The 20,066-nt window shown below is 33.7% G+C and overlaps 1 protein-coding gene across 7 annotated transcripts in view; it reads right to left on the bottom strand.

Moving 5' to 3' along the window:
• The window catches only part of LOC106124557 (agrin), a 128,326-nt gene that overhangs the window by 12,092 nt on the left and 96,168 nt on the right, over positions 1 to 20,066 (bottom strand). For all 7 annotated transcript variants that reach the window (XR_001228210.1, XM_013321345.1, XM_013321346.1 and 4 more), the window contains 8 exons: positions 12,079 to 12,114; positions 9,421 to 9,630; positions 9,052 to 9,261; positions 6,561 to 6,785; positions 5,108 to 5,323; positions 4,690 to 4,911; positions 1,363 to 1,466; positions 843 to 957 (listed from right to left, as the gene is read on the bottom strand). Coding sequence is in view for 6 of the 7 variants with exons in the window: in XM_013321345.1 (XP_013176799.1) it covers positions 843 to 957; positions 1,363 to 1,466; positions 4,690 to 4,911; positions 5,108 to 5,323; positions 6,561 to 6,785; positions 9,052 to 9,261; positions 9,421 to 9,630; positions 12,079 to 12,114 (1,338 nt within the window). In the remaining variant the exon portion in view is untranslated. The remainder of the gene's footprint in view (positions 1 to 842; positions 958 to 1,362; positions 1,467 to 4,689; positions 4,912 to 5,107; positions 5,324 to 6,560; positions 6,786 to 9,051; positions 9,262 to 9,420; positions 9,631 to 12,078; positions 12,115 to 20,066) is intronic.

The raw sequence follows: 20,066 nt of genomic DNA, 5'->3' as shown, positions 1-20,066 counted from the left end.
TAGAAATAATTACTACAAAAGCGTTGCCTTCTATAGCTTGTAAAAATTGGATTAATTTTGAGGAATAATACAAAAGGTGAAATCTATTTTATGCCGATAAAAGCGAATTAATATTAACTCAATATGTGATCAAGTCAATAAACGAAATAATAAACTTTATAGCGTTCCACTCGAAGCATTTTCATTTTGTTTTCCGTGTTTACGAATCGATGGCGCTTTTATTAAACAGCCGGCTAGTAATTAAAATTTTGGCCATTCGGCACTGGCATAAAGGCTTATTGTTAAGCCAAGCTCTCTCGCTTCATTTTCTTTCTAAATATTGCCCCGTGAACCTTTTCACTGTCCCTTTTGTGATTTGAAAATATCTCTTTGGACGCATGAATATAATTCAAATAGATTACAAATGGATCCTTAGAAACAGACTTTCCATTAATTTTGTTGTTTTTTGCTTAATAAAGTTGATTTTAATAGTATTTAATGCTGTACTATTTAATTTTAATCCTAGTATGTTTATTTTACTGAAATAAAACGTGTTAAAATGTCGAAGAAACTGTTCAAACTTTAAAAGTTTTCCAATACCAATTTGATCCTCTATAGATGCATTCCACGCAAAAATACAATTGAAGACAACGAAATCTTTATTTATAAAAACATCAGTACATGGTAGCTTTAAATAATTTGTAATAATAATTGTATCCTACTGCTTAGATCTACGATTATTTAAATAATTAAACTAAAATCTAATTGTAACAATGTAAAATGTACGTGCCTAATCCAATAAATAAACTGAAGGATATTTAGAAAGCATTCGTTAGCGATAATGGTTGGATTACATAACTTACCGCAATCACCTCTGTACGCCAGCCGCAAGTCGCTTTGCTCGCGACATGCCGTCGAGTCGAGCTCGCACTGGGACATGTACGTTTGTCCATCCGTACCGCATACAACTTCTGATTCCTGTTGCCAGATTAACACGTGTTTAGTTGTCTTTAATCGTAATGTAGATACATGTAGCGATGTTTAGGAACGGTTTTTTTTTTAATTTTTAAAGGAGATATTACAATATAATATAGTTTTAACTACTAACTGTTAGGAAGAAAATCCGACACAGTACCGGTGTACTTACGCAGCACTAGCCCAATAAAATATCAACGTTTATGTCCCCTCACTAATTATTCTAACACTTGACTTGGTAACGAAAGCACGCCATTCGCGCCAAAGAATTCTAACTAATAATGTCTAAAATAACATGGATATAAGACACGCTACTAACTATATATGGGTGTAAATTTGTATATCCCTTACAGGTAACGCATCTGCAACTAACTTAATACAGATTTAATCTACAAGTATAATACTGACCTGTGCTTCAGTACAGTTGTGGTTGCATCGACAGACATGCCGTCCAGTGTCGGTGTCCAACACGCAGTCACCTCCTCCTTGGCACAAGATGTCAGCACATGTTTCTACCCAAAAGAAATTATGTAAAAATATTATCATTACCTTTTATATATGTCTATTGTCACATTTTATTTTGTTATTCAAAAAACGAAAAGAAAAAAAAGAATAGGTTTAAATTTGTATTTGGTTGCATCTTTTAATTTTCTCTACCTTTTGTATTATCACTAGCTGTATCCCGCGACTCCGTCTGCGCGGTATTAACAAAAAAACTTAATTAGTAACCTATGTGGTTTTCCAGACTATGTTTTACATCTATTGCAAATTTCAGCGAGATTCATACAGCCGTTCTCGGGATATCAAACATTCAAATTTATAATATTATAATAGTAAGATACATGTTACGTTATACTCGTATAAACGTCAAGATCTACGCGGTAGTCGAAAAATTATTGAATACAGCTAGAAACTTTTCTATAAACATATTATATAAGTTGCGTATAAGTTGCGAGTCATTGACCTATGTCACCGTATAATGCACATATAAATAGGGCAGCGTGTAAAGTAGATAAATCTGATTAGAGTGAGGTTGCAACGTTAGATTCCATGGCTTTTTTCTCGTGTAATCTGTGCAAATATCGTAATCTTTTTCCCTCGATAATAACACAAAAACAATTTTATTAAATCTATACAATAAATAAAATTAGAGTGTATGTATGTTATATCCATAAAAATCATATAATGAGAGCTTGATATATTTGTGTTGTTGATAATGAAAATTCAATTTTTTTCTTCATCTCTCTCTGTCTCTGTTCCCGCAATTTCCGACGGCCTGGTCAATTTTGACAGGATTTTGACTACTTTTGACTTTGATGTACCCGTTCTAGATATACCTTCTAACCAACATCCGTCCATACATCCAAACATTCACATTTATAATATTAATAAGATTGTCATTCCAAATATAATATAGTTTCATAGTTTATTGAATCGTTACGATAAAACGTTACGAACGTTACGATAACAAGTTGGTGCAAGATGCAGTTTGCTTTAAAATCTTTAAGCTGATTAAAATCATATTACTTGAATGAGTTATAAACTTTGTAGTATACTATAATTCATAATATAATAAAACAAGAAATAACAAAAAGAACTTATGAAAAGTTTGTTAAATCTTTCAGTTAGTAATATAAGTTTAACTTTGCAATGCTTCCAGCAAATACCATAGAAATACTTAATCCGGTAGTAACTAACTCCGCTTTGTCCCTTTGACAAGTTACCTACAGTCAATACCGTTCCAGTTAAAAGTTGTTAAATATTTTAAAATTGTTATATAAACTTTCCTTAAAATTTACAAGATTTTTTCTGCAACTAGAGTAGATTTGTAGGCTTCTAGAGAGAAGGAAACTAGGAAGAAGATAAAAAAAAATATTTTATATATTAACAAGGAATAATATACAAATTTAAAAGTGTAAACCCATTGCGAGTTTGTCCACACTTTGGTACTGCGCTATGAAATGAAACAGCAGATAAGTTTTTTTTGTTTACAGCAAATTAGTGAGCTCGCTCATACCGTCGTATAAATGAATAAGGATATTATGAAAAACTAGCTGTTATCCGCAACTCCGTCCGCGCCGATGAAAAAAGAACTAAGTAGCCTATGCGTTCTTCCAGACTATGTTATACATCTATGCCAAATTACAGCGAGATGCATGCCGTTCTGGAGTTACCTTCTAACAAACATCCATCAATCCAAACATTTGCATTTATAATATTAGTAACATATAAAATTCTAATTTTTATAATCTTATTCTAACAGACAGAAATGAGTAATCTATTAGTACGAGTAGAGGTCTAGGAATACTTCAGAGATTGTTAAAAATAAATAGGAATTCCTAGCATTAGTTCATATCTCTGTTTTTGTGATTTAAGTTCCATTAAACTTTTATCATCTGGTTAATAAAAATACTTGATACATAGGCAACAAGCATAAGAAAAATAAATTGATATTGAGGCTCGCCACGCAAAATTTATACACATGATATTAAAATAAGCGTTCTTTATTACGATGCCGGAATTTCGCAAGCATTTTATTGACAACTTTATAAAAGAAAAAAGATTTTTGCTCACGGGAAATTGATTGCGATTTCTCTTTGAAAAGGAATTTTATAATTGATTTTGTATTTCGTTTATATTTCAACACAGCAGGAAATCTATTTCGCATCAAATCTTGAATGTTTTATGACAAAAATCGTGTTGAAGTAAAATTATAATTTTTTGATTGCTTTTTATACATTATACTGTAATATTACATAATTTTTGATATACAGTATCCATTAATCATGAATTTATAACAAAAATCTTACTAATATAAATGTGAATGTTTGGATGGATGGATGGATTGAAAGGTGTTTGTTAGAATGTATCACCAGACAGGCTGCATTTGGCATAGACATAGAACAGTCTGGAATAACACATAAGCTACTAATCAAGTTTTTAAGGTTCCTTATCTCTTAAGAAAAAAAAACGGAACCCTTGTAGGATCACTTTGTTTTTTTTTCCGCGCGGACACAATCGCGGGTGAAAGCTAGTATTAGTTACACGCAAAATATTACCTTAGGAAAACTTTCGATGTCGAAACCGTTAACAAAATTCTATTTTAGATAGATTTTGACCTATTTGTTTATTAGTCATATAAAATATCTCGACAGACAAATGAAGGTCTAAACCGTAAGAGGATACGGAGCCCTCAAAACCTTTGCCTTTAATTTAGGTTACGGTATTGTCATTACACAGGGCCGCAACGCCAACGTAGAAACAACTTTAATTATTGGACCTTCGTAACAACACACCGGCATTAAATATTTGTACATCAAGACATGTAAAGTTATAATTACGACACACTGTATCAGTTAGGTATACGTACTACATAATTTTTATTCTGTGTCAATAATCTACTAACATTTTGTTTATTATCCAATATATATGATTAATTACACTACTGAAAATCCTTATTGTATCCCTCCTTTTATTAAAATCTTAATTATATTAGAAAAATTAAAACATGTCGCCAAAATTATTCGTCCTTCATCTTTATCTAACAATAGTTTTCCCTTTAAAAATCTCTAAACAAGCAACACTATAAATACGTAAATCAGTTCAATTATTAATTTCTTTCGTCCAAAGAACTACTTTTATGTCTTGTTATTTTATTGATTTACCGGTTGACATTTATAAACAAGATTAATTTATAATTAATAATTCACACATAGCACAAATAAAAAAACTCACGGCAAGTTCCATTGTAGAGCACTTGCAGATCCTGTTCCTTGATATTGGCCTGACAGGCGTGCATGCGCATTTTACACTCGCTGCCGTACGTGTTGTGATCGGACGCGCACACCGGCGCTAGTGTCGCGTCGCACACGGGGCAGGAGCATTGCGCGGCGCCACTGCGCGACACGCACGCCCCACCCCACGGGCAACTTGCGCGTGCGCAGGGATTCTCTACACCTATCACATACAATAATTATATTTAGTTATTTATTTTTCATGACGATATTATGATTTTTTAATTTTCATTCAAAAATATCTATATTATAATGTCCTTCTTCATATCATAGATCTCCTTTCCGTAGGGTACATTAACAATAGGTTTATTGCATAATTTAACTTACATTGTTGAATACTTTTATATGCTTATACTCACCGCAAGGTCCCATGTAAGCGACTCGTATATCCCTATTCTCTAGACAAGATGTACGATCTAGTGAGCAGGGGTTGTCGTAAGTCCGGCCGTCGGTGCCGCACACGGGGCGCACGAAGTCCTCGCAGGGCGCGCCGCATGCACACACAGCCACGCCGTGTGCATCCAGTAAGCAACGCTCGCGTACACCGCACTTCACACTCTCGCAAGGATGTTGAGCTATTTAAAAAAATAACAATTACTTTTCGTAAATTCGATTAAGCACAACATTCCTAGAATCAGATATTTAACTTTATTTCTTACGTGTGATTCCTAGACAAAAGTGTCAAGTTCTCTTTAGAAAAGATTTAGTCTTTTCCATATAGATGTGTGAAATGACAACTTGTTTCGCTTCTTCCACGTTTTCTACACCGTTTTTAAATTCGCTTTCTGTATAACATGATAACTTTTGGAAAATCTATTTCAATTACTTAAGTCAATCGTTTCAGTAGCTGTATTCAGCTAGTAAGTTCGTAAATTACTTTCTAGTAGAACTACTAATAACGACGGATCAATCAAAGCATCAGTATAAGTAAATTCTTGGCAAGAATTTAAGGAATCAAGTTTTTGCTGCTGTTTATTCAATACTACGTTTATAATTCATTCGATGAAAATACCAGCTAAAATTTATAGAAGAATGTGTACGGATAAAATATGACAGTATAACCATCCAGATCATAAGTTAATAACACTACAAAATTGAATTATTTCGCTCCTGTCGCAATTCCTGGGAGAGGCGACGCTTCGATGCTCGTGTCCAATTACATTATTTTAGAACAAAATATCACTCAGTACGGACGCCAGTAAACGTGCTTTTTGCAATTCGCGATAAAGATTTTACATTAAATTAGGCACCGAAAATTGGGACAGCGATCAAATCCCCGTACGTGAGCCTTGATGAGGAAAAGTCTTAATTTACTTATCTGTATAAAATAAATAGCTGGTTGATTTTAAAATTCATTGGCATTTTCTGACTGTCGTGATTTAAATACGGACTCTATATTTAATTTACGTTGTAAAACATTGTAGCAGGATTTGTTCGTCGCATGTTGGCATAAATGAATCCATTTCGTCCCTTGTGCGCCGTAAAAGTCGAGTAAAGAAAATGCTGTGCAAGGAAAATCCTGTGGGCTTTGGCAGATGAGTAAGGATATTAAATATGCGTGGCCTAAAACTACGTAAGCTGATAGTTTTGAAATCTACTACTCCAGAAATTCTACAGAAAAAATATATTGAGCACGAAAAAACTTGTAACTGCAAAAGGTTGTAATGTTTCATTCGAAAAGGATTGTTATAGATAGAAGATATGTAAGCAAGCATCTAGCCTTACGTTACGTTATATCCAAAACAGCTGAAAATCTGCAACACTAGAGACAAAGGAGCGTTGATGTCGTTTAAAAGTATTTTGCTTGCTTACCTGAAGCGCATTCTCCTCTATAAGCTATAGAGAGTTGCTGCCTCGTGCGACAGGACTCTCGTCTTAAAGCGCACTCGCTGGGGTAATCCTTGTAGTCGGAGCCGCAGAGTGCGGAGCCAGGCCGGGGGGCCAGCTCACACGCAGGCCCGCACCGGCACACCGGCGTGCGGGATTCATTCAGCTGACAGATACCTCCGTCCGCACATTCGTGATCTGCGCACGGGTCTGCGTAAAAACATTTAATTTACTTCATGTGAATAATGTACACCTAAGAATTATATATTTTTTTTATTTATCGATTTCATGGTTTTAAAAATTGAATACGGCCCTGTACGAATTAAATTAACAGACACGTTCGAAGTTGATTTGTAAAAAATGTGTTATCACTATGTAAAAGTTCCATCAAATTTGGAGTAAAAACCTATTTAAATATTTCATATCTATTTACTAAATAAGTAAATAATATCATAATGTTTTGCATTGTAATTCAAATTAAAAGCCAATCTGCTATCAAGAGTCGAGCATGAAGTTTAAACTAGGCTTAGTGGCACAGCTCCGCAATACCCGGGACCAAGGACTTAGCATGCCTTACTATACTGAGTCGTTCACTTAATGCCACTAAAGCAGCCAGCCATTCAGAACCAACGCCGCACGCACGACAAAGCAGTTTACTACCGTTCTATTTAATTTAATATCACGCTAAATAAATTGTATGATACACGTGCACAAACGATCCCCTAACGTTCGGAGCATTCGTTAATTTTAATTAACATTTGCGACACCTCGTAATCTAATTTAATTACTCATTTCAATACAAAATTACTCTTTGCTAAATTATCTCATTTCATCAAATAAAATTAGAGCATGTTAATAATATTAAGGTCCCTGGATATATTAGATGCTTACACACGCTTATATATAAATGTTCTATATGGCCCAACATTATTTTATTCTCCACGTATAATGTATAGTCTCACTAACCTAATTTATCGCAACATGTTTTGGGTTGGAAATAATATTTTTTCCGTGTAGAGTGCGTAGGCCGTGGTACATTTATATACGATGAATGTAAGGCTCGAAATGAAAATGATTTAATAAAAAACACAATTGCAAAATACTAAAGTAAAGATGGCATTTCACAAAGGAAGTTGGAATATACGGGTATTCGGTCTTGTACAAATTTAGTTGAGATCGAATGTTCCGGGACAAGTTCTGTGAAAAGGGTACGGAGCCGCTCTGTCCGGAGTGTATAAAACATAGTAGATTAAATTAGATTTATAAAGGAAACAGGAAAACTGATTTGTATTTTAAATAATGTTTTTATAGCCATATATTTCCTTTTAAAGAATTCACTTTCAAGCTTTAACCTTTTGTGACCTATGGTAAAATAAAGAATCTTCATTCAAACGATATTACTCTATTTCGATTGGTTCGCGTCTTTAAATAAGTTTTATCGTCATATTCAGATCTTAATGTAAAAAACAATAAATACTCATTTTAAAATGTGAAGGCGAGTGTTATATATAAATAAGTGTACCCATGGCGCAAGCTCTCGCCATTTGCGATTCGAATTCAAACAGGACGTCGTATCATCTTGTCACCAGGTGATGTCAATTAGTGCAGCTATAGTGGCAAGTTTGGTACACAAATAAGCAAGCTGCCTCACTGCGCCACAACTAAAGTGTAACAAGAAGTTCATACGGTATATACGCGACTTTAAATTTTACGTTTCCAGTAAAACGACGATAGAGTCTAAAACTTGCAACATAGCCAGAAACTTGTAACTGCTTGGAACGTAAAAATATGTTGCCATAGTAATAAAATAACTTTCAATATGAGTAATTATAAGTTTTTAGTAGTAAAAAGATAAACAAAGTATTAATTTTAGATATAATAAACTAATACTACGAAAATAGTTTAGAAATAAAGTCTAAATCTGACGATTAATGGTTCAGAAATAACCCAAAATATAAAGAACGGAGATTTCTAAGAATTATTTTCATATTTAATACGTACATAAATAAACAGTGAGGATAAAATAGAAAGCTTCACGGTTCCTTGGGCCTAAGTAACATAGCAATATTTCTGTGCGGCGTCATCTCATACGAACGAAATGAAATGTTGAACTTTTTGTACTTCGCATCTATTATTAAGGAGCGACCTCTTCTTAACGAGTTCTATTCATGATTCTCAAACTTGGGGTCCAAAGAAACACGGTCAAACGGCCGCTTTAATTAATTCTTGTCATTAAAAGAACGGAGAATAATATTCCGGCGGCTTATTACTTTTGTTTGCAATTTTTAATATACGTCGTTCGTAAAGAATTATCTTGAATAACAAATTCTTTAATTTCTTACTTTACTTTTTCATTAACAAATTAATTTGAGCCGACGTTTACATTCTGCTATTAGACACGAAATTCTGTTGTAAATTTTGAAAGTAATCAATATTTAGTTATTATTTGTTTCACATATAGACTTATCATACTTACCGCATTTTCCATGATATCGTATTGTGATGTTCAATTGATTGTCGCACGCGTGCTTATCCAGATGACAACTGGAGGGATACTCCCTGCCATCGCTACCGCAGACAGGCTTACGTCGCTGGCAACTGCGCGGACATCTGCACTCCGCTTGCCCGTAGGAAACCATGCATCGCGCGCCCAACGGACAAGTTACAGTTGAGCAGGGATCACCGGCTAAAACAATTTCCTTTTATAAACCAAGACCTTTTAAGACCAGATCCACGTCTACGAGAAAAAAAGTTAATGAATGTTTGCGCTATATTTAGGGGATAACGTCACCTGAGTTTTGCATAAATATTCGTACTTATTTGTAAAACTTTTATTATTACTAACCACACTCGCCCTCGTGTTTAACGCGTAGATTGAGTCTCCTCTCGCAGGCCTCTTTGCGCAGAAAGCAGTGGTTGCGGTAAGTGCGACCCGCGGTTGAGCACACCGGTACCTGCGTCGCGGGGCACGAGACGGGACAAGCGCAGTGTGCGCGCCCGTCCCCTAGGGACACACATTCCGCCCCCCACCGGCAAAATGTCTTCTCGCAAGCTTCTGTAATACACGGATTTCTTAATATGTATAGAATACTTTTCGCGCTTTGCACACAAGTATTTTTGCGCAAAACGAATACTCCGAGAAAAATTTTAATGTGAAATTTAATATGTTCTAATAATTTCCAAACACTCTTATAAAAGCTGTGTCTTCCAAAATGTTCCCGAGAATATTTTCACTTTTATGACTTTTTGTGTACGCGTATTAATTATAATGTTTAAATACAAATGTCAATAGTATTTGGGATAACGTTGTATACTTTGATTACTTTTAGTTAAATCGTGTTCAAAGTATAAAGAGGTCTAATCAACATGTTTTCGCTCTCTCTGTTGTAAAATCTGCGTCGTTGAATGAGCATCGTTCCTCAAACTCCTAAGACGACACAATTTCCAATTTTCTACCTGGAAAGACGGAATCGTGACTAAATTATTAAGGAGGACTAAAATAAGATGCGAACATCCGCTTTACCGCCGCATTGTGTTGGAGCAGGCTTCGGGGATTACCGATCGCTATCACCTTGTTAAAATTCTAAGCAGAGATTGCGCGAGTCACACGCCCGCGGTTTACTTAAACTTCATTTATAATTTTGTTCTTCATTCAAAAGAGGTTAATTTCGCCGCACGAGAATTCGTTGTTCAGCGAGAACATTTTAAATTTCATCTTGATTGAATATACCATCGTCATCTTTATCTCATTATAAGTCTAAAATATGCTTAATCTGTAAGGACTGTGTCTCTTAAACATTGTGATTGTAAAAACTTCTCCGAATTTCCAAGTGTAAGTTCAAGTTGTTAGTTTAAAAGATTCTATATGACTAACATAGATATTGCATGAGAAGGGGGCAAATGGCAATAAATTGTATGTTTTAGTCTGTTCCGTCATTTAAAAGGTGATATTAACACGTTTTATTTATAAATTCTGTTGCCCGTACGAAATAGCTTCACAATATTACATCCATTTCTCACTTCAAAGTGAGTTGACTCTTGGAAAAGTGAAATTCTGTTAATATTTATTACAGTTACCTCTCTAGAAAGAAGATCAAACGTCACGATTTTTGCCGCAAACTCATTTTCTTGACTTTTATATAAAGACCCTTGACGAATCCGCTTAAAGGAGAGAAAACAGTCGGAAATAACAATTTCGTTAGAAACAAAATGTCAGAATGCGATTCGCCGTAGAAGGCCGAGATAAATGTAAGCAGGAGGGGAGATAAAAATGATGGCGGATGCTTCGTGAATGAAACAAAATTAGGATATTCACCGCGCCCCTTTTTTAGATAGGTACGCGCAAACTGCTTAAATTATCTATAAGCGTCTGTACTAAATTCCTAGTTATAAGGATAAAAGGTACAAAGGAGGCCTCCCTCGCTGTACCGCGTTTATTAAACTCAATAAAGCTCGCCAAGGATTTTATACAATATTGCCAAAATAAACCTGACAAACGCCAGTGCCGCTTCATAACCGTAGAAGTCGACGTAATTCACAAGTCGTATGAATCACGCCGCACACACTCCCCATTCTATTATTCACCTTCAAATAATATTAAATTTAAAACGTAACAGGTTCTTTCTTCTGAAATATTATACAAAGTAAAATGAATTGTTAAAACTTTCTTTGTTTGTCGAAACTTTTTAAAAAAATATTGCAACAAATGAAAAGTGTGAATAAATATCCAACATATACGATTTCAATTTAAAAGAAATTTATCTCAATTTAGATTATGAATGATATGAGAATTTATTTCAAAAGTTTTTGAGGTAAATAAATTAGTAGCGTGAAATAGATTCAAACAAAATGCACCCTTAGTCTACTGTCCACAAAAAATAACAGGGTTCAAAAAGTACGAGTTCTTCATATTTGTTTCACACCAGGGCAAAACAGTAGACAGAGCAGTCCTTAATGTACTGTTGACGTTTTTTGTTCAAACGATAACAGTACTGCATTGTCTACTGCTCTGTCTCAGTATTATACCCTTGTGTGAAACTATTATAAAAGACGTGCCCTTCGAAAGATGTCGACCAAAGCAATTTCATCGGCTACGACGAACTCGGCATGGCAGCCGCAAAATTTAAGAGTGTGGATGATAGATAACTCACTCTTGACTTTGAATCAAGCAATTCTGATTACTGCGATTTTGTTTGCGAGGTTGGAGAATTTATTAAAAGTCTGGATGTTATACAAATGTTTTATTTAAATGCTTTTTGAATGAGTTTCTTCATTTTAACCATTTTATATGTTAAACCTAAAGAGAAAAATAACTTAACTCTTTTATTCTAAAAAAACGTAGATTAGGTTGGTAAATTAATTTTCTTGTAACCGTTTCGATGTCTTATAAAAAGTGAAATATAGCATTTAGTTAATGTTTTAAGAAAATTAACCTAGTAAACATAGATAAATTGTCAGAGACGGCCTTAATTTTAATCTTAATTAATTATACAATGAAATTTACCTTCCGGAGCAGGTGGCCTCGGTTGATAATGTAAATCTGGAACAATAAAGTTTTATAATAATTAGTGGATTATACGTTAATAGCAAAAACTCTGTACTCAGTAAGGATCAGACTTAATAACACGATGGGGCAGGCCTACGTCCAGCAGTGGACAAGTTTAGGCTGAGTATGATGATGATGATGAACACGATTAATTAACAACAACATTGGGTTCCGGACATTAATGTTCAATACATTCTTAAATATTCATACGCCTAAATTTTAGTGACTAAACGAATAAGATATGACAAGACATGGTAGTTATCTGAAAACCTTTCCAACTCAATTGTAATAGTCTTTGATGTAAGAGTGCAAATTAAACGCCTCTTTAGTACCATCTAAAACGCTTGCAGGGGAAGCTCTGAGAGACATTTTCAGCCATTACTTACTGTCCCTTGTGTGAAATTAAGTTGCTACATTGATGTATTACCATGATTTGCTGTATTATATATTTCGATTTTTTTTTCTGAAAGTGTTAGGGGGCGTCCACAGTACGCAGACAGATTGAGAGAGTTAGCAATACTTTCCCATCTATAGGTAAGTTATTGACCATAAATTACTCAAATAATTCGATTCGATTAACAATAGACAATATTCATTGTCATATTTCTAGCAACGTTATTGAATGGACATTTGAATTGTAAATCCGTTTCGATTCGTTATTTCAAGCGCAAACCACTCTAATCTAATTATCGAACTGGGTTAAATCAAGTCCGCTATAATTTAACTGAAACAGTCAATTTGTTGAGATAGGAAAAACGATTAATTTGCCACTAGTAACTAATTTTAGTTCTGAATTGTTTTTACCATTCGATTGGAAATTTTAGGTATTTATCCGATTATTATTTGATTATAGTTTAGAATTTAAGGCCAAAACGGGGACGTAGAAACAGTGGAATACTACGCTAAATATGAATACTAAATTTTATCACCCTAAAGTAAGAATTATTTCGTATACTAGCTTATTATATAAATACGTGATAACGACATCTTCCACAAAAATATATTTCAATTTAAACTACAAGATTTCTAGACGTTGAAATACATTGATACTGGCCATTAACTATCCTAAAAATTTGTAAAAAAAATAATAATAGAAGAGTTTCCGACTTACGTACACTATGTGACTTTATCAATATACATTTACTCATTGTCTAGTTCGAAGTAAAAAGAAAAGTAGTAACGCACCATTAGCTAATTGGAAATTCCCTTAGTACTATAGTGGTATATGTCAGTGATTGAGTTCGTTGAAATCTGCAAACACTCCAAATCTGAATACCGTAACGTTTGAATGTTGCACGGAATTAAGTATTTTCAGATCGACCCCTAAATTAGCTAGGGTAAGCTAACTCTCTATAAGTTTCTTTATAAATTGTGTACATTTTAAAATTAAAAACTTATTATGTTTGTTCATTTTTTTTAATAAATTCTTATTTCAAATTAAAGTTCCGTTTACATTATTCCAGTCCAGCAATTAAACCCGGCTTCACTCACACTGGAATGCAATGAACATTAATGTGCCAAATGTATTTAACTTCTATTTAATATTCTATAAACCGATTTCAAATAAATTGGAAAATCAAACGTTTCCTGATAATAGAATAATTATAGACTCCAGACGCTGTCTGTAGGTTTAAATCCGATTGAACGGCTAATTGTGTAATCGATTACAGATCTATGCGATTATTTAGTAGAAATAGCAGTGTAGCTTCGATGAAAATAAAATATAATATTTTATATTCAGACTTTCTTAGATTTGATTATAACTAGGCATTGGATTAGTTTATAGTTAATAAATCTTAAACTTATAACAATACAAATAAAGAACTTGTCAGTACTATTTGGCCTAGAATACATTGCCAATGATAAGCCTATTAGAGTTTAGTCCAGGCCACATGTCCTTGGTGAAAAAAATAACTTCAACAGTGGTAGAGCCCGCTTTAACATCTTCGCACGAATCGGCCCGACTCGCCCGGTGAAATACCACGACCACACAGAAGACAGGCGTCAAGTGGAAGCAATTCCGCGTTTCGTCTGATGAGTGTGCGTCCCGGAGGCCTAATTTAATCCTCTTTCCCTTCCCACCCTTTTTTCTTATAAAGAAAGGATAATAATCATCTTTCATTCATAATAATGGATCTTTATGGGAATATATTTTTATTTTCATTATTTTGCTTCAGTGAAAATAACATACACATTGTGAATTATTTATAGAATTTAAATGAACAAAGAGAATAAAAGCATTAAGTGCATGCGTATACAGAATAATATTAAGCAAATATTTATAAATTTACATGCACTCAACTCGAATGGAAAACTAAAAATTTCTTTATGCAACGAACTTAATGAACGTGAATGTGGAAACTTCAACCTAGCAGTAGTTTATTTGTAACTGTCGCCGTTGAATTTCCAGTAAATAGTTCTTTGTTCTGAATACAATTATGTAGCCAAATAACAGTTTCAAATCTACGCTAATGCTTTTTTCTCGTTTGCCTACATTTCCAATTTGCGTAAAAAAGAGCACAAGACGCTAAAACGTAGAAAAAACCTCTACTCCAAAGGACAATATCTAGCAGTGGGAATTAATTTCGCTTAGGTCGGAAAACATTTGGGAATGTGACAGAGGTTACGGCTAATGGTCCCGCGGTTGGGATAATATAAAATACAAGAGGTCCAGTTGTACCGCGGCACTGGACCGGTGCGCAGTATTGTTTTATTGCAAATTGGTTGGACGCAAGCCGCGCCTGTCCTTTACATATACGATCCTATTAAACAACGGCCGGGTGACCAGTCACGTGTTAAACGAATCCGTTCGCTGTATATACTATGTTAGAGAGACGCGGGATGACATGTAACTCGAAACACAATTGAGTCTTTCTCAAAAACGTACGTAGTTATTGGTGCTACGTGCAATGCTACGTTGCTACGAATTTCATACGTCTAGCTCACCTGTCTATTATAGTTGGCTACGTATAAAATGAGTAATTTATTTTATTGTCTCGCTACAATTGTATTAAATATTTTATTTTACTACCTACCCTTGACTTTCTCGTCTGGATTACTTAATTCTGTATTTGGAGTACTTGCTGTACTCAGTACTCCTTCAGGAAAATATTTACTATGATTATAAAACTAATTTACCCAATGTTTGAATATTTGTAGACTGATTCAATTTTCAATGTATAAATAAGATAAACAATGAATAACTGCATTACATTATTTATTTGAAGAAAAATTGAACTGGTCACTCTTGGACCGACTTCAAACAGTACATTAAAATTCTACGGACTTTAAGAGTCTAGAACATCCAATATATCTTGCGCTCCAACCAGAATAACTCACATTTTTTGTAGTACAATTTTGTTTCGTACAATATGTACATAATTTATACGACCATTATTTAAATTATATAAATATTTGTTGCAACATGATTTAATAAGACTGTAAAGTTTTCTTGCAAATAAATTCGTAATAAGCTAATATTAAAAGATTTTAGAAAATATCCTTAATTTTAAACGAATAATCTTACTAATTTTATAAATGCGAATGTGTGGATGGATGTTTGTTTGAAGGTATCTCCAGAACGTCTGAACAGATCTCGATGAAATTTGGCATACGTATAAAACATGGTCTGGAAGAACACTTAATTTACTAATTATTATTTTGTTGCCTATGTGTTATGTGTTTGCGTGAGTCGCAAGCAGCCGCTATTTGTAAATAAAATATAACAAAACAAGGAAAAAATCACTTGTTATTTTGATAAAATATAAAATTAAATACATATCGTGTGCAATATCGAGGTAGCGTTTCAATCGAGAATTTCGAGATTAAGTCCGGTAGGATGTAACGTAAGAGGAAACGAGTGAAATCGATTCAGACAACGAATGAAGCTGGGGCTGATGGCGGCGCAACAAATTGAAATTGATATCATCGGTGGACAGCGATGGGCAATGTTGGGCAATGTTGGGCAAAGTTGGGCAATAGTAGAGTAGCCGGATATTACGAGTGTCAAATGTAATCACGCATTTGGTCGCTATCTGTACTCCTTGTCATCTTCGAGTCTCATAACAACTTATGTCACAATATATTATGTAAGTGTCATAAAATTAGTTTTCTTCCTCCTACTATCTATTGATAAATAGTTGTATCAAAAAAATTTCATAGATTTTTGAAACAGTTTTTAATTTCAATCTACTCTGAGCTGATAGCCGTTTGTTTTTTAATCGTCTTTTGTTGATGAATTCCTAAACTAGTTAGACTAGCTGTCGCCCGCGACTATGTCCACGAGCAATTAACATGTGTGCCAAATTCATGAAGATTCGTTGAGTCGTTCCGTAGATACCTTGTAACAAATATCCATACATCCAAACATTTGATTTTTATGCTAAGGTTTTAATCATTTGCACATTTATATTTTAAACCGAAAGGACATCAATTAATTTTAATAACACTTTACATGTCCAATTACTACTTTTGTTGCTTTTTGTAAACGTTCAGGTGGCACTTATTAAAGTAAAAAGCTGCGTGCCGTCCGACCGTTCGTCATTTTCATTATCGTTGTATAAATTATTGCTTCATACTCATTGACTATAGGGAGACGGACTAGGCAAAGAGACGCCGCACCGTAGCACTAGAAAACTTATTACACTTCTCACTATAGGTAAAAATCATAACAATTCATGTCCATATCACTGACATTGATATGTCTATGAACTAATACTGAGTCAATTTTAATTCTTCTTATACATAACGAGCGCACAAGGAAACAAGTTTAGAATAGTTAATTTTTATTTGATAGAGAGGAACACATGAGTTTGCCAGGTCCTGTCATTTAAAAATCAAAGTGAATACTCAATTATTTGACAGAGCAGGACACGGCGCGGGGCTTTGCGTGATTCATAAACTTTGACCTACAATCGAACTACTGCCGACATCTGTTGATAATCTGGTAATGGTATCGATTTATTGTTATGACCGCTAACAATTTTATTGAACGTGTCTTAACGATTTTTGTTCATTGTTATTAGCTTGATCTATTTAAGTAGTCTCTATTCGGAGTTATTTAATTTTTGTAATATTTAAGGGACATTTTGCGAATATCTTACTAATATAAATGCGAATGTTTAAATGAATGGATGTTGGTTAGAAGGTATCTTCGGAATGGCTGAACTGATTTTGATAAAATTTGGCATACATGTTGTTAGGAAGAAAATCCGACACTGTGTCGATGTACTGGTGCAACTTGCCTTACTAAAATATCGACGTTTATGTCCCCTCACTAATCATACTGACACTTGACTTGGTAATAAAAGCGCGCCATTCCCGCCCAAGGATTCTAACTAATAATGTCTAAAAATATATAACATAATCTTAAAGAATACGGAGGCTATCCAGTGTGTTTATTTTTCCGCGCAGACAGAGTCACGAGCGATCGCTAGTATTTAATAATTTGATACATATGTGCTTGTAAACACAATATATTTTTTAATTCTATTGTCCGTAGTCACATTTATTAAATGAAAAATTATTTTACAAAACTTTTTAATAAAGTATAAGTAACTGAAAATTATATCTTAAAAGTAAAAAAACGTTTTTAGAATATCTTAAAAATAATGTATTGAAAAAGGTGAAAACTGCTTACACCAAAAGGTTCGCTCTGGGATATGGAGATTGCTTTTCCTTATTCTAAAGATTCCCTTCACCTACAGTATAATTCAATGTTTCTTTGGAAGTAAGTGAGCCTATTTTGTTTGTTAAAACTCCTAGCGTTGCCTTTTTTTTTATATCTACGAAACTATTTTAAACAGATTATAAGTTCTTATAAGTGTAATACATTTTCTGAATACACTTATGAAGTGATTTCGAGTGGTAATGACATTGAGTTTATATTTTCAAATAAAATATTATCAATAACTCATTATCAACCTCACCTTATCCCTAAGGAAGATCGGAACAGTACATACTGCTCCTCCATACATCTCTATCGGCCGTCATATCTAAAACTACCGCCTTCCTCCGCATATCCTTTTTTACACAACCCATCAATATTTGCTTCGGTCTTCCTCTACCTATGTAGCTACATTCAATCTCATTACTTTTTTGCTTATATCATCATCATCCCTGCGCGTAAAATGTCCAATCCAAGCTAGTTATTAATTACTATAAAAATAAAGCTGAAAAATTCTATTAATACGCATGTTTCCTTAATAAAGTAAAGAGTCAAAAATTGAAAAAGCACAAGGAATTATTTTACGTCTTACAATTGCCATTGTAAGAAATAAAGCAATTTCTTCTAAAGATTCATCGTCAAAATTCAATTATTATGTCTTTGAAATTAAAGGAAATGAAAAAATCTCCCTTCTACAGCCGTGAAAATTCGTTTTACGAATGTAGCCGAAGTTAACGCGGGACTATATTTTCCAATCTTAAATTCCATAAGAATTTTGCGTTCAAACGGTGTGAAAATTAACCGATCGATTAGCCATTTGCGCTCAGCTTCCAAAGCTAAAATTGAACGTGACTCGTGAATCAGTCCCCAGCCGCCGCCCGGTGGAAATTAATTCTCTTGATAAAAAAAAATACAGTGAACGAATCGTTTCGACTTTTCGACAGTCTATAGCACAGGGCTCAAACAACTCTTCACGCTTTTATTCCGTTGTTACAATTCGTTTATTCGTTTAACAGATCTGCATATCGTAACGAATATTGCGTAGCTGGAACAGTTTAAATTAAAACACGTTATTAGATTGGAAAACGCTATTCCTTTTGTTAACGTTAGCGAAATGTTCTAGCTTATTTCTTTTTTAAAAGCGGATATGTACTTCCTTTTTTGCGTGTGTTATTTTTACAATTAAAAATATGTTCTTATTTACATTAGTATTTTATTTCCCTAGTTATTTACAACATTTACTATAGCTTTAACGGATTAATGTAACAATTAGTAACTATGTCAGAGTTGGAACTTAATTCTGCCTATCCCACTGTGGAACGCGCGTGTATTTTATTTTGTATTATTTTTCTTTTGTTATATAAAACAAAAAAGCAAAATAAACGCGTGACACCTAGAAGAAATGATAAGGAAGAGACAATCTTTATAAAAAAAACTCATAATTCGTCACGCTAAGAATATGTCCAATGGCGACTAAATATAGATTTAATAAAAAGATTATTATAAAAGTGACTTGCCCAAAAATATGTTTTACATTCATAGAATATACAACACAGAAAGCTCTTGCCTAATGCCTATGTGTAATATTCCAAACTTGTGTTGCCTTTTCCATTCTTGCAATTTATCTGAGCACAGCTGAGCCATGTGATAAAATAAAATAATTTATGAACTAAATTCTAGTAAATTGACGTGTAAATAAATCGAGTTATGATTATATTCGCTCGAATGTATTTCCATTAAACCGGCGTTATTTCTAGTTACACTTCGACTGCTTTTTTGAATGATGCCAACCTATTCTCTGAGTGGAACGTCACTCATTTTTCAATGAAAAATCCATTCGAACTCAAATAGCGTGAAAAGTTTTCTATTTGTTTATTTTTTCTAAAACAAGCATTCAACAATATTGTGGTTATTTTAAATTGTACAAAGGTTAATAAGAATCAAAGAACATACATTAGTTATTAGTAAAATTTTTGAAATAATTTTGGAAGAATTAAATATTTGTATTTTTAGGTGTTCCCAATAACAAAAAATTGATTTAAATATTAAAGATTCATTTTTTTGCTTATTTAATTAAAGTTAATAAAATTATATAAGTACTACTTGTCGCATGTGACTTTGCCCGTGCGAAAAAAAAAGTAACGTAATTAGTAGCCTGTGTTCTTTAAGACTATGTTCTACATCTATTTCAAATTTCAGCAAGATCTATACAGCCGTTCTAAATACACATCAAGCAAACATCCATCCATCCATCCAAATAAACATAGACTCGTCAGTATCG

This window comes from Papilio xuthus, unplaced genomic scaffold (genome assembly GCF_000836235.2).
Source record: "Papilio xuthus unplaced genomic scaffold, Pxut_1.1 DF825946.1, whole genome shotgun sequence".
In the NCBI taxonomy this organism is placed as follows: domain Eukaryota; kingdom Metazoa; phylum Arthropoda; class Insecta; order Lepidoptera; family Papilionidae; genus Papilio; species Papilio xuthus.
The sequence above is the reverse complement of the archived record's forward strand: the minus strand, read 5'-3'. Positions and strand labels throughout refer to the sequence as shown.